Source organism: Colossoma macropomum, unplaced genomic scaffold (genome assembly GCF_904425465.1).
Source record: "Colossoma macropomum unplaced genomic scaffold, Colossoma_macropomum, whole genome shotgun sequence".
Classification (NCBI taxonomy): domain Eukaryota; kingdom Metazoa; phylum Chordata; class Actinopteri; order Characiformes; family Serrasalmidae; genus Colossoma; species Colossoma macropomum.
The window spans coordinates 48231155-48245572 of NW_023494787.1; the positions used below are offsets into that span (position 1 = coordinate 48231155).

General features: G+C 37.9%; 1 protein-coding gene across 1 annotated transcript in view; it reads left to right on the plus strand.

The window, feature by feature from the left end:
• Positions 1-14418, plus strand: part of LOC118804975 (fibrocystin-L-like) — an 82872-nt gene that overhangs the window by 55071 nt on the left and 13383 nt on the right. The window contains exons 49-64 of the mRNA XM_036565566.1: positions 311-499; positions 1101-1252; positions 3692-3851; positions 4383-4557; positions 5334-5422; positions 5512-5663; positions 6230-6359; positions 6532-6650; positions 7925-8054; positions 8185-8358; positions 8818-8921; positions 10237-10363; positions 11425-11510; positions 11605-11695; positions 12200-12348; positions 14066-14188. Of these exons, the coding sequence (XP_036421459.1) occupies positions 311-499; positions 1101-1252; positions 3692-3851; positions 4383-4557; positions 5334-5422; positions 5512-5663; positions 6230-6359; positions 6532-6650; positions 7925-8054; positions 8185-8358; positions 8818-8921; positions 10237-10363; positions 11425-11510; positions 11605-11695; positions 12200-12348; positions 14066-14188 (2150 nt within the window). The remainder of the gene's footprint in view (positions 1-310; positions 500-1100; positions 1253-3691; positions 3852-4382; positions 4558-5333; positions 5423-5511; positions 5664-6229; positions 6360-6531; positions 6651-7924; positions 8055-8184; positions 8359-8817; positions 8922-10236; positions 10364-11424; positions 11511-11604; positions 11696-12199; positions 12349-14065; positions 14189-14418) is intronic.

The following is a 14418-nucleotide window of genomic DNA, read 5'->3' on the forward strand; positions in this document are numbered from 1 at the left end:
CTTCTTCTAAATTTGTTACCTGCAACATGTTTCCAAAAAGTTGGAACAGGAGCATGTTTACTGCTTCAATACATCAGCTTTGCTTTTAACAACACAATAAGGGTTTGGGGATTAAAGACACCAGTTAATTCTTTCTTCTGTTATACAAGTCTTCAGCTGTATGGGGCCTGCAGTGTTTTGCACTTCATGGATGTCCCACGCTTTTTCAGTGGCAAAACATCTCATAGCAGGAGAAGGACCTTAATCACAGCAGTTGCTTGTATCTACACAGTAAGTATCTCATGTAGTAACCGATTGGTTTTTCTTAAAGGTAACCCTGGATACAAAGTGCTGCCAAAGAGCAACCTGCTGGACCCAGCCCACTGTTCCTACAATGCTTCTTGGAGCGTGGGCTTCCCTGGGTCAGTGTGTGATAACACCACAAGCTTCCACCGTCTGGCCTTCAGCAACCCCTCATACATGCTCTATTTCAGGGATGTCATACTCACCAACGCATACGGTACAGTATCAGAATGGGGCTTCATGTCCATGTACTGTTTAAAAATATCTAAATCGCTGAGCTAATCCACGGAGCCCTGCTGGTGACAAACCCGTATAACTTCAAATAATGCATGGCGAACTAGATAATTAAGTCATGGCCACAACTTAGTAAGGTGTGGGAATGAGAAGTATAAGCCTACTTAAAAACCTTTAATGTTGTTAAAAACCACAATTTTTAAGTTGTTTTATTAAGTCGTGGTGCTTTTTATGTCGTTAATAGAGATCATGCCTTATTAATCTGTGGTCAATGCTTAATTATCCCATTCCCACATCTTACTAAGTTGTGGCCATGACTTAACTATCTTGTTCCCATGCCTTACTTAGTCATGGTCACGCATTAGGATCTCTTTCCCACACATTAATACGGTGTGGCCACACTTTATTTTTATTTATATGGGATCTCAGCAGTAGGCCTCCGTATTAATCTGTTAATAAAGTGTGAATTGTCTAAAGATTCATACATTTTTATAAACCTACTGAAAAACCTTTTATGTCATTAAAAAGCACAATATATGAAAACCATTGGTTAGCATAACATTTTCTCTGTCATCTTATTCCAGGTAGTAGTGTTGTTCCTTTTGCGTGGCAACTGATTACCCATTGGTATGGTTGGATGGCGCTGCTACCATCTGCCCAAACCTACAACTGGTACTTCCGTGACACCTCCCAAATTACAGACATCTCATACAGTGCGACATTCTACGGCTTCAGGGTAATGTCCTAGTAACAGTCACCTATACTAGTCTAGTCTGAATCCTATTTTACTAATTATATGTTTCGTATGATCTGCTGAAGATGTTACTTAAAGGGTCCATTTCATGAAAAAAAAAAAAATTAACCTCAATTTTTTTCAGGAAAAGAGTTGATGTGGTATGTAATCATGCTTAAAGTTTCTAAATGTACATTTTACTGCATGTGCCATACAGTGTATAGACAGCACTGTTCACTGTTTTTGTGATGTCACACATCTAGCTATTTAGCCCACAGAAATTTAGTTATAATGTGTCCAGACTGCTGGTTTAATGAGGCACGATAAAGAGCGGCCAATCAGCTGTGTTGTATTTACAGACATGAGTCCTAAAAGTGCATGAAACAAGAATAGTTTGTTCAGTTCTAAAGCATTAGAAAATGGTCTTGAAAAAATAAATCATTCCTCTTCTTGGTATATAAAACCACACAAATATGTTTATATTTATTTGTATTTTTCTCATGTTATCTAGAGTTTTTAAAATAAGAAAGAAAAAAGAAAACAATAAAAATGTAGCATATGGGGCTTTTCATTGCACTTTAAAGGAATGGTTCACCAAAAAACAGTTTTCCCCCTCACTCCAGATTCAATCATTTAGACGAGACAAGTTTAGTGTTGAAGTTGGCTTGTTCAAACCTGATTTTTGGATGAACTGTACGCTCTTAAAAAAGATGGTTCTTAAAGGGTTTTTAGTAAAAAAAAAAAGGTTCTGTATAGAATAGGGCTGCAACAAACAATTAATTTGATAGACGAATAATCTATCGATTACTGAAACAATTAATCAATTATTCGGATTATGAATCACTACATTACCAGATAACTTTTATGTTGTTTTTAGCTTTTAAATTTAGCTTTAGGTTGTTTTATTTATTTGCTAACTAACAGGGAAGACAATAAAGATGAATAACATTCAAGAATTCACTGTTTTAATGAACTCTTCTGCTAATACAGAAAATAAAAAAGAACTCCCAATGTATTTTTTCTGTCAAAGTTTATAACGAAGGATGTGCAAATTAGCAGCAATAAAATATAACAAAACGAAATCAGTTTTTCTTTAATCAAATAAATTTTTAAAAAATCTAAATTTAAATGTAAAATATAAACAGTGCAGTCTGTGCTCTGTGCATTCTGTTGTCTGTCTACACTTTGCTGCAACTACATTCTGCAGTCACAGGTCTTTATTGAAACGGAGGAAAGTCAGCGTCTCTCCGTGCTTCTGTGAGAGACTCGCTCTCCTCTGAGAGCAGATACTCCCCGCTGCAGAGGAGGCGCGCTCTGAAGGAGCGGATGGGAGAGTGGCGAACGTTTGTGGAAAACTTCTCTATGAACAGTTAAATATGAACGATTTTAGTCTAAACGCTTCATTTCAACGGTAACCCTTTGTCCAGCTGCCCTGTGTGTTCATGGAGAACTACCTCCTTAAACTGTTAACGAGTGGAGCTAAACGTTCGCGGAGAACAGAAACCTGTTTGAAAACGCTCTCTGTGTTCGCCGAACTGAACGCACCAGTAGCCTCGACGTTAAGACGACGATGCAGTGTTTAAAACTGTAAACGTTATCTGGAAAATGAACAGAGTCGCTGTGAGTAATAGTCACTTGCTCCTCTGTTCCAACTCCGTTAACAATTCCAGAGAAAATGCATTTCGAAATAGAAATTGTTACAGCTCGGTTCACAGCATGAAGTAGGACGGCTTTTAGCAATAACATTAGCTCGGATTTTGTTCTTGAGGCTGACATCGCGCGGCAATGTCAAAACTCTCCTAGTGAGTGGGAGAAAGACGCGTAACGACGTCACCAACTAATCGACTACTAAATTAGTTGCCAACTAATTTGGTCGCCGATTTTAGTCGACTAAGTTGAATAATCTTTGCACCCCCAGTATAGAACTACGAACACACAAATAACCCTTTGCATGATTGAAAGATGTTTTGCATGGTGAAATGGTTCTTCAGATTGATAGAGAAGTTGCTGTAGATGATTCTATAAAGAACCTTTTTGAAAAAAAGGTTCTGTGTAGCACAGAGGGGTTCCTCTGTTTTAAACAGGTTCTGCATAGAGCCATCTACAGCACATTCTATATCAATTTGAAGAACCATTTCACCATGCAAAGAATCCTTTAATCATGCAAAAGCTTCTATGAGTGTTCATGGCTCTATATAAAACAGTTTTCTTTGCTAAAGAATCCTTGAAGAACCATTTTTTAAGTGTGTACATGTAATAATGTTATGTATAATTCATACATTCCCTTTGTAACACCTTAATTGGTCAGGTCGCTAAGGAAAATGTGACTCAGTATGCGAGCACAGTATTTTTGTATTTTTATACAATATATTTTTTATGCATTAAATTAGTGTAGCATGTTTTATACTGTTTATAGTTACACGATCCATTTTTTCTAAACAGCCTCAGGATTATTTGATTGTGAATCACAACCTGACCAAGAAGCCTGACTACGTTCGCATAGTGGACAACAGGAACAGCTCCTCAGTGCCACTTAACTACTCTGTGAATGTGAATGGAGATTGGTACTTTAACAAATCCTCCAATGACCTCTTCTACATGGGTAAACCTGCTGATCTGTTCGTTGAATGTAGCATATATTGTTGCTGTAATACAAGAAACCAGATAAACGCTAAGAAGGTTTTTCTGTCGTATAGCAAAGGTTGTGAACACCCCTGGTCAAATTACACGTTTTGTTGATTTTTTTAAAGTAAAAATAAGTTTCTCTATAAACCAAAATATGCATTTTTCTGCAAAATATAGTGCACAATTTCTGTTTATTTGCTGAGTTTAACATGTTGGAAAAAATCAAAATATAAAATATAACGTGCCATAGCTTTTGCACAGGGTACATTTTCCCCAGTATGTTAAATTCAGTAAATAAAAATTAATTAATCATTTAAATCATCTGTAGATGATAATTTGGCCAGGGGCACCCAAACTTTGCATACGACTGCATAAGCTATATTAAACATATACAACCCATGCAGTTTTTCAGATGGTTGCTTATTGCATAATAAAAGTCGACTGCTATGGTTTTCTGAGCTTTTCTGGATTCTGGTTGTTCTGATGTTGTGTACTGTTGTTTCCTCAGTGTCTGGCAGAACGAGTAGCGCTAGTAGGGGGAAGCGCAGTGTTGACAGATCGACAACAGACATATCAGTGTGGTTCAGTGTGTATAACTGCTTCTACCCCAACTGTGTCGCGCCCCCACCGCCTCCGCCAGCCACCCTGCCGCCCGCACCCAGCCACAGACCTTTCGGCTTCATGTATGTCACAAAAACTCAGTAAAGAAAATTATACACTGCAGCCCTAGCAACCTAGTCTACTTTCTGCGTAATTCAGTATTTGAGATGTGAAGTCATTCAGAGTGGTTTGCTGAGTAATAGATAATTGTAGAGAAACTTGTTGTAGAGTATTAAACACTTTAGACGTCTGGTTCCTATCACCACCACTATGAACAATTCGAAGCTGGTAAGTTTCTCTAGAACGGAGCGTTTCACACCAGAACACTCTGAATGACTTTGTTTACATTGTAACCATGTAATTATGCAATTTTGAAAATTCAATGGTATATACCTTTAATTATCAACAGTGTTTGATAGGGCTGCACAACATTTGTTCCACAATTGTTATTGCGATTCTCGGCAATACTGACATCACAGAAGTGTGCAATGTGCAAGTGAGTCTCAGTTCCACTCTAAACATTGCTGGAGTGATAATTAGCTCCATTTAGAAATAGATTAGGTACATTTGTGGTACATTTTTTAATCATTTTTGGTTTTCAAATTTCACAACGCTTATTACAAAGACTTAAAATGTCATAATGTGACATTTTTGCTAATTGAATTACAGTTAGCATAAGTACAGAGTTAGGTTTGGGTTCAGATGTTTAATTAAAGTTAGGTTTAGGGCTTGAGAAAAGTTCAGTTGAATTTTATACATAATTAGTTAAAGATATGGTGAGCAACTACAAAACGTAATAGATCATCAAAATAAAGTGTTAATGAAAGAACAATGTGTGAAAATATCTTTCTCTATGTAGTTATTGGTCCAATGAGTCATTTTGGAATTCGTCCTTTGACAACGACTTCTCTGTGCCACAAGAGGGCGCCAATGTTGTTATTCCTGCAGGTACTCTTTTGTAAACTACTAACAAACTGTTAACAGAATATTTTTACCTGCTGCTTTTTGTTCTGAGACCTCCATTCTGGTGTCCACAGGTATATGGATGATTCTGGACATTGTGATCCCTTCCTTAAACAAGCTCACAGTGGTGGGAGTCCTGGAGATTCCAGACACCATGAACAGCACGTCCAGCAGCCTCCCCGAGTACAGGAGCGTTGTCCTGAATGCCACTTACATCTCCATCCAGGTACATTATCAGTGATAAAACTCATAAGAAGTAGGTCTTACAATCAAAACTTGGTTCTTAATCTGGTTTTTCATCTCTGCAAAGCCTTGACAGCTTAACACTTAATATTTGCATTGCTGTTTTTTTTTTTGCAAAATCTTCTGCTAAATTTCAAAAAGCAAATGGCCAAACAGCTGCAAAGGCCAAATAAAAGAGAGAATGAATAGAGAGAAGCAAACCAGTCTTCACCACACTGCACCAGTGTCCTGTTCACAATGACTTGATGAAACTCAATTAGTGCATTTTTTAAATTAGCATAGATTAAAATGTACCTTTTCATTTCTCAATCAATCAGAAGGTATTAGTTGGCAATTTTCATGATGACCTTTATCCTGCTGCCCTCTCTGATAGACATTTTACCACATTGTTTGATGCATATAGTCATAAATATCTATCTATCTATCTATCTATCTATCTGTCTGTCTAACTAACTCTAATAATTATTAGCAGAACGTTTGATGACTAATATAACCAGTTTAACAAAGTTTATACACGGTTTACATAGATTTATTTACATACTCCTGTAGGGAGGACGACTGATCGCAGGATCAAGCGACCAGCCCTTCAGAGGTGACCTGCAGATCATTCTGAGGGGAAACCGCACCACACCTGAATGGCCTCTGTCTAACGGACAAAACCAAGGGTCTAAAGTGCTGGGTAAGAGCATAACTTACCATAATGATACAATGTAATGTAAATATGAGTGTTCAGTTTATTTCTTAACCATTTACAGGCTCTATTGCAGCCAGTTATCCATGATAATTCATTGCAAACAATGGCATTAAACACTAGCGTGATGTTAATTTGATGAGAATGGTGTCTCTTTCAGGTGTCTTTGGTACTCTTGACCTGTATGGACTGCCACATAATGTATATCGCACTAAACTGGCCAGCACTGCCCAGGCCGGCTCTAACTCCATCTCACTGCAGGAGCCTGTGGATTGGCAGGTGAGTTAATTTCATAGAATCACTTTACTTACGCTATATGTCCATCGGTATGTGGACACCTGACTATTGCACCTTGAGCTTGTTGGACTGCCCATTCCAAATCCATGGGCATTATAATGGAGTTGGTCTCCCTTTGTAACTATAGTAGCCTCCACTCTTCTGGAAAGGCTTTCCACATGATTTTGGAGAGTGTCTGTGAGAATTTGTGCCTATTCAGTTAAAAGAGCATTTGTGGGTCAGATACTGATGTTGGACGAGAAGGCCTGGCTCACAACCGTTCCAGTTCATCTCAGAGGTGTTCAGTGGGGTTGAGGTCAGGATTCTGTGCAGGATGCTGGAGTTCCTCCTCACCGAACTCCTCAGACCACGTCTTTATGGAGCTCGCTTTGTGAACAGGGGCCCAGTCATGCTGGAACAGGAGAGGGTCTTCCCCAAACTGTTGCCACAAAGTTGGAAGCATATAAATATCTAAAATGTCTTTGCATGCTGTAGCATTAACATCACCCTTCACTGGAACTAAGGAAACTGAAAAACAGCCCCAGACCATCATCCGTCAGACTGCCAGATAGTGAAGCATCATTCATCACGCCAGAGAACACTTTTCCACTACTCCAGAGTCCAATGTCAGCATGCTGTACACCACTCCAGTCGACGCTTGGCATTGCGCATAGAAATCTTAGGCTTATGTGCAGCTGCTGAGCCATTGAAACCCATTTCATGAAGCTCCTAACACAGTTCTTGTGCCGATGTTGCTTCCAAAGGCAGGTTTGATCTCTGTAGTGAGTGATACAACAGAGGATAGGCGATATGCTTCAGCCCTTGGCAGCCCCAGTCTCTGAGTTTGCATGGTCTAAAGCTTTGTGGCTGAGCTGTTGTTGCTCCTGTATGCTTCCATTTCACAGTAATAGCATTTACAGTTGACCAGGGCAGATCTTGCAAGGCAGAAATTTCACAGACTTGTGAAACTTGTGGCAAAGATGGCATCCTATGACAATACCATGTTTATAGTCACTGAGCTCTTCAGTACCATTCTACTGCCAGTGTTTGTCTACGGAGATTGCATGGCTTTGTCCTTGATTTTATACACTGTAAGCAATGGGTGTGGCTGAAACATCCGAACTCAGTAATTAGCAGGGTGTCCACATAATTTTGGCCACATAATGCATTTCAACATGTGTGCAGAATATAGATGTAAAGATACACATGTTGCCAGGTTTCATATGATTTTTATGATTTTTTGTCATTTTCCTAACTACTCCTCTTGCTTTAACCAGGCTGGAGATGAAATTGTGTTGTCCACAACCAGTTATGATCCAGGTCAGACAGAGACCCGCACCATCACAGCAGTGACGAACAACAACCTCACACTAACCCTGGATCAGCCGCTCGCCTTCACACACATCAGTGAGTCCACATGTTTGAGTTACTGCAGTGCTAACACTTATGTATATGTTTTTCTCATATACTGTAAGACTTCTACATGACGCTGTATTTATAAACCTGCTTCTAATGATCAGTATATCTGACGCTGTAGGTGAGAGCTACACGGTGGATGGTACATCACAGAGCTATAGGCTGGCTGGTGATGTGGGTCTGCTGAGCAGGAACATTAAGATCATTGGGCAGGAAAACCCAACCCTGTTCACAGAGTCATTTGGAGCCAGGGTGCTGGTGGGAGCTTTCTCCAGAGGAGGAATCAGCTACAGAGGTATAGAGCTTCACCACTAAAAGAACAAAGGACGTCATTCACTAATATGTTCCTACGTTTTTTCTTAAATGTGTTCTTGAGAAAGATCCTAAGAAAAAGTCAGGGCGTGTTCTTAAAGCACTGAACTGTTCTCACCTTTGTAGCACCACTCACTAATGTGCAAGTAAAATAATTACATACTGACATCAGAACTACAAGCGTATTTTTCAAATAAGTTTGGTCAAATGACGTGTGAATAAAATGTGGCCAGTGCAAAAGTTATGGCACACTTCATATTTTATCTTTTATTTTTTTTCAGTATGTTAAATAATTGTGTTCCTTGTAGAGGATGTTATTTGACTATATGTGGTAGTGTGATAACAATATAGTGTCCATATCATGCAACCCGGTTATATGCAATGAATTAAAAATGAATAACAATTCAAGGACATTTAATTGATTTTCATCGCTTTATTAAAGGTAAGGCCCAGATAAGAGACGTAGAGTTTTACCACACTGGCCAGGAGGGATGGACAGACTACCCTGATCCTCGCTACTCTTTGGCTTTCCTTAACCTGGGACTGGTGAGACAACCAACTTATTTACTGATGCTGTTAAAACTCAATGGGCCGGCTTCATAAAACACAGCGGTAAAAGTGCTTAACCACACAAAATGTGCACCAAGGTAACTAAGAGCTAGCTGTTCATAAAGACACTGTGGTGTCTTTATGAACAGCTGTGGTTAAATTAAATTTAATTTAATGTTAAAACTTATATTGACATACTAAACTCTAAATTGCTATGGCGGATCATTTTAGCTTTTATTTTCTCTGTTTTGTGGTCTCAAGAATTCGGTTTACAAATGTGGAAATTAAGTTTCAACTGGTTAATGTTTAATTCTTGATATCAAAAATTGAGTTTGCACATGTGAAAATCAAAATTCCACTAGTAAATATTAAATTTCAACAAGCAATAATTCAGTTTTGACTGATAATAAATACAATTTCACTAGTAAAAATTTCAGTTTCACCTGTATAAATTAACCTCTTTTGTAAAATCCTGTGCAAATAAAAATATATGATTAAACGCTAAAACTGCTGTCTTCTACTTATTTAGATTAAGAGCTTCTTTCCACACACAGGAGGGATTAACCCCACATCAAATATGATACAGGAAGAAAAGGCCATTTTAAGTTCAGTGCCAGTTTAATCTGCCAATCTGAGATCCTGATCAAGCAAGTCTTCTTCCTCCTCCTTGTGTGAGCCTGCAATGGCAGTTAGAAGGTTTAGGTAATAACTGTCTGAGTGGTTCAGGTGTTATCATTTGTGGAATTGTGTTGTGTTATGAATATTTCCCATTGTCGCACTCGTAGTTTCTAGGCAGAAACAGTGAAGAGTACAGCATTATTGCTATGATGTATAATCAAGGCTAATAAAACAGGAAATGTAGTTTTAACTATTTAACAAGCTGCTAGAAATCCCTTGTGTCATTTAACCTTGTGAACCCACATGCATCTCCCCCTCTTCATATAGCAATACATCACGTAGTGAGAGGGCTAGCTGCAATCATGGCAGCAAGTCAAGTCAAGATGTTAACTACCTATTATTTATTTGGTAACACTTTACTGTAGGGTACTGTTCATAAGGCTTCATGACACATACATAAGCTTGTCAAGAGAAGGTGTAATATAACCAGTGAGTGGTTTCCGCTCACCTTGCACTTAAATTGGCTTTAACCCGTCATGGTAAATCTGGCAGTGCGTTTTATGAATCTGGCCCATTGGGTGATCTGTCTGGGGATATTGATGCTTATATGTCTGTTAGTTTTCTGTATCACAAGGGGTCAATGCGTGCAGTGGAATTTGTTCAGTTGAATAATTTGGATATGATATTTTCCCAGGTGGGTCAGAATGAATCTTACATCAAGGGCTGTGCTTTCCACCATGGCTTTGCTCCTGCTATCGGAATATTCAGAACGGATGGACTGAGTGTTGATGACAACGTCATCCATCACACTGTAGGAGAAGGTAGCTTTCCTGTTACGCCTCAGTTAATTGGAAAAGTCGATCAGCATACAGTGTCGAAGCCTGATTTTCTCTATTAGTGTGTGTTTGTGATATACGATTAACATTTTTGAAATATGCAATAATAGATGTAATCACAAAGGCAGCAAGTACTTTTTCATGCACTGTACCTCTGAAATGGCCATTATCTACTAAAAGAAGTCAAATTATACATCTTAACTAAAGCTACATCACTTGTCCTGCCTAGACACAGGAGCCATCTGCCCCAATCACATACCCACATATGCAAATGTGCCTTCCCCCAAACACATCACAGCAGCAGTTCATGGTCATTATCATGGCCAACCCACACAAGTACCTTCTTTTTTATTATAAAAAAGAACCATGTTTTGTGAGTGGTGATGTTTTGAAGCAGATTTCCTTCTTCACTAGCTTTCTAAAAAAGGTTAACATGCAAAATATCTTGTTAGCAACCAAGACAAACAGACTGAAATTAAGAGAGTATGTTTTTTTTTAGACCATTGTAATAACTATGAGAGCTGAACAGCAGTCTATATTGCAAGTGGCAGCCGTCAGGGTCCAGGGCCTTATCCTCACTCATCCAGTTAGTAATTTTGCTCTAGGGCTCCTATTGGTGTCGCCTGCCCGGGCAGGGAATCGAACCTGGTCTGCTGCATAAAGGGCATCAGTTTTACCCAATATACACCGACTTCTAACTATCTGAAAAGGAAAATGTTGGAATAGTTATGAAGGAAAATTTCTAGTTTATGTAACAACATATTTTTCCTAGCACTTTGCCAAGTCATGTGGTCTATATTAGAGTTACGCTGCCTTTACATATTAGCAGAAAACAGATAATGACAAACCAGACATCCCATTGTTTTTAACTGAAAATTCTGCCACTGTCGGCAGTGATGTTCCATCTTTCCATCATCATCCCTAAACTGCAGTCCAGTTTTCACAGTACAGGAAGAAACAGATGATCTTTCCAAAAATAAAATCATTGTTGCCTTTTCTAAAATTAAAGGAAGCATGCCAGTAAACCAGTGTTCTCTGCACTGTAGGAATCAAGGTGTGGGGCAATAACAACGTGATCCGGAGGAATTTGGTTACTATGACACTCAGCTTCAGCTGGAATGCTGCTATTGAGGTGTGTAGAGGAATTATACATTAAAGCATCTCATAAAGCTGTCTTTGTTAAAAGTCATTTTAAAGATTTTACATTTAACATTTTATTTTTCAAGGCAAGTCAGGGAACTAATGTAGTTCTTCAGGGGAACATTGTCGCTGGTTATGAAAGAATTGGATTCCGAATCGACGGAGAGCCATGTCCAGGTAATGGGAGAATACTGTATCTTAGTAATGTAATGTAATTCCTGTGTACACCCAATCACTCTATTAACAATTAAAGGAAAATCAAATTTACACAATCAGAGAAATGCTGTTTCGTTGTCTTCCCAGTAGAGGATTTGTTAACTGTATTTCACTTAGAAAATCAACAGAACATGTAATTTAACCAGGGATGTTCAAACCTCTGCATTAAACTGTATACCTGTGTGATGTGTGTGCAAAGAGTCAGGAGTTCAGCACAACACCTGTTGTCTAAACACGGTACACGGTAAAGTTTTGTTCATTTGTATAGTTCACGGTCTTTAACCACATCAACAAATCTGCTGACTTTAATGAAGAGCTGGACGAGGTTTGAGCAAATTGAGAGAAGTTTGGGGAATAAAGTCACAGAAAAGATTTGGGTGACTGTTGACTTGTATTCGTTAGCAGTGGTAACCTGCTAGAATTCAAAATATGAAGCTTTAACTTTGTGATATGTTATGTCAACAGGTTATTTCAGTGCTGTGGATCAATGGAAGCAGAATGAGGTGCATGGGGGTCTGTATGGAGTCTACATGAATGGGGATGGGCTGCCTGGCTGTTCTCAGATCCAGGACTTCACAGTTTGGAGAAGCTATGATTTTGGCATTTACTTCCAGGTAAGATCAGTGATGCTGCAAACTTACCTTCCAGCCTTTGTTTTGTTACGCTCTTCTTTAATGAGTTCCATTTCTGGCTGGGAAGGTAATAACAAACTATTATTTTTTTATTCTATTCCATTTGAATTCAGTAATTTAAGTGCTAAAAATTTCACAGATTTGACAAACACGATAAAAACTGTTGAATTTGAGTTTAATTTTTAACTGAGGATTTTATTTGTAGCTGAGTTACATAGAGCTTTTTCAGAGTCCATTCTATAACAAAATAAACCCCAAAAATTACAACTCCTGGAATTCATAAGCTTTTCTGAAAAAAGCCCAGTCCTGCTTATTTTTGATCATTTATGGTAATTTCCATGTTAGATGGTAAATGAGAGGGGCGTTTCAAAACTTCAGACATTAATTTTTTTTTAACTATAAGGTAATATTTCTGATATTGCTGAATTATTATTTAAATTACTAAATTATTTATTTATAGCTAATAATTATTATTTTCATTCATCCGTTATCAAAGGAAACAGGATAGAACTGTTGATACATCATTCAAGGATAAAATACTCTGTTGTAGAGGAGAGCGGGGCACAACCTAACACATTTGTTTTTTTGTGAAATAAAAAATATTTAAGTTGGAATAATCATACAACGGCAATTCAAAAAAAGTTGGGATGCTGTGTAAAATGTAAATAAATGTAAATAAAAACAATGCAATGATTTGTGAATCTCATAGACCCATATTTTATTCACAGTAGAACATAGAACACATATCAGATGTTGAAAGTGAGACATTTTACCATTTCATGAAAAACATTAACTCATTTAGAACTTGATGGCAGCAACGCATCTCAAAAAAGTTGGGACAGGGGCATGTTTACCACTGTTTTTCATCATGTCTTCTTTGAACAACATTCCGTAAGTGTTTGGGAACTGAGGAGACCAATTGCTGGTGTTTTGAAAGTGATATATTTTCCATTCCTGCTTAACTTAGGATTTCAGCTGCTCAACAGTTTGGGGTCTCCTTTGTCGTATTTTTCATTTCATAATGCGCCAAATGTTTTCAGTGATGATAGGTCTGGACTGCAGGCAGGTCAGTTTAGCACCCGGACCCGGACTCTACTTTAATATGGAGCAATGCTGTTATAATACATGCAGCTTGTGGTTTGTCAGGTTGTCCCCTGAAAAAGACGTCGTCTGTAAGGCAGCATATGTTGCCAAAACATGTATATATCATTCAGCATTAATGGTGCCTTTACATATGTACACGTTTATGTTTCGGTAACGCTTCTGACAAAAAATTGGGCAAAATATTTTTCATCTTCATATATATGATCATTTTAACATACAACAATTTAAACTGAAAAACAAAAATGAAATTTGTTGTTTCACATAAAAAGAATACTTCTGTGAAGTCACAGCTGTTTTTCATGCACAACATAGCTAAAAATGAATAATAAAATTAAAATTCCAAAAGAAAAATTATCTCTTTTATCTCATATATTTTTTTGTTCATTGCTCTTGGAACAGAACAAAGAAATGCACAGACATCACTTTTCTTTGGATTATTGTTAGTAGTAGGATAACCAGTGGTAGGATAACCCTGCTATAGTTTTTCTTTGCTTTATCAGTCTAATTTGATTATCCGCAAGTTATTATGAAAGAGCTTCCATTATGACTGAGCATTAATTAGCAATAAACTCCATTCTCTTCTGCCCTTGTTCAGGTGTCCATGAGCATGATCGTGTCTAACGTGACCCTTGTTGATAACGGTATGGGCATCATGTCCTTAATCTACGGACCCCCCTCGCTCAGCCATGTATACTCCAACAAAACTGTGCTTGTGCAGGTAAGGAGCTAAATATGATCTTGGCATGAATATAAGACACAGTATTAATCTTATCAATGCAGAGTCTGAATGTACAGTACTGTGCAAAAGCCACCAGAGAACATTGTTTATAAGCATTTGCCTGGACAGTGTCTGTGTTTACATGCAAAGATTTTTGACATAAAATTACTGCTTATTTTATTAATGTTATTTGTTTTATGTTAATATTAATGTTTTGTTGAGTAAAAATG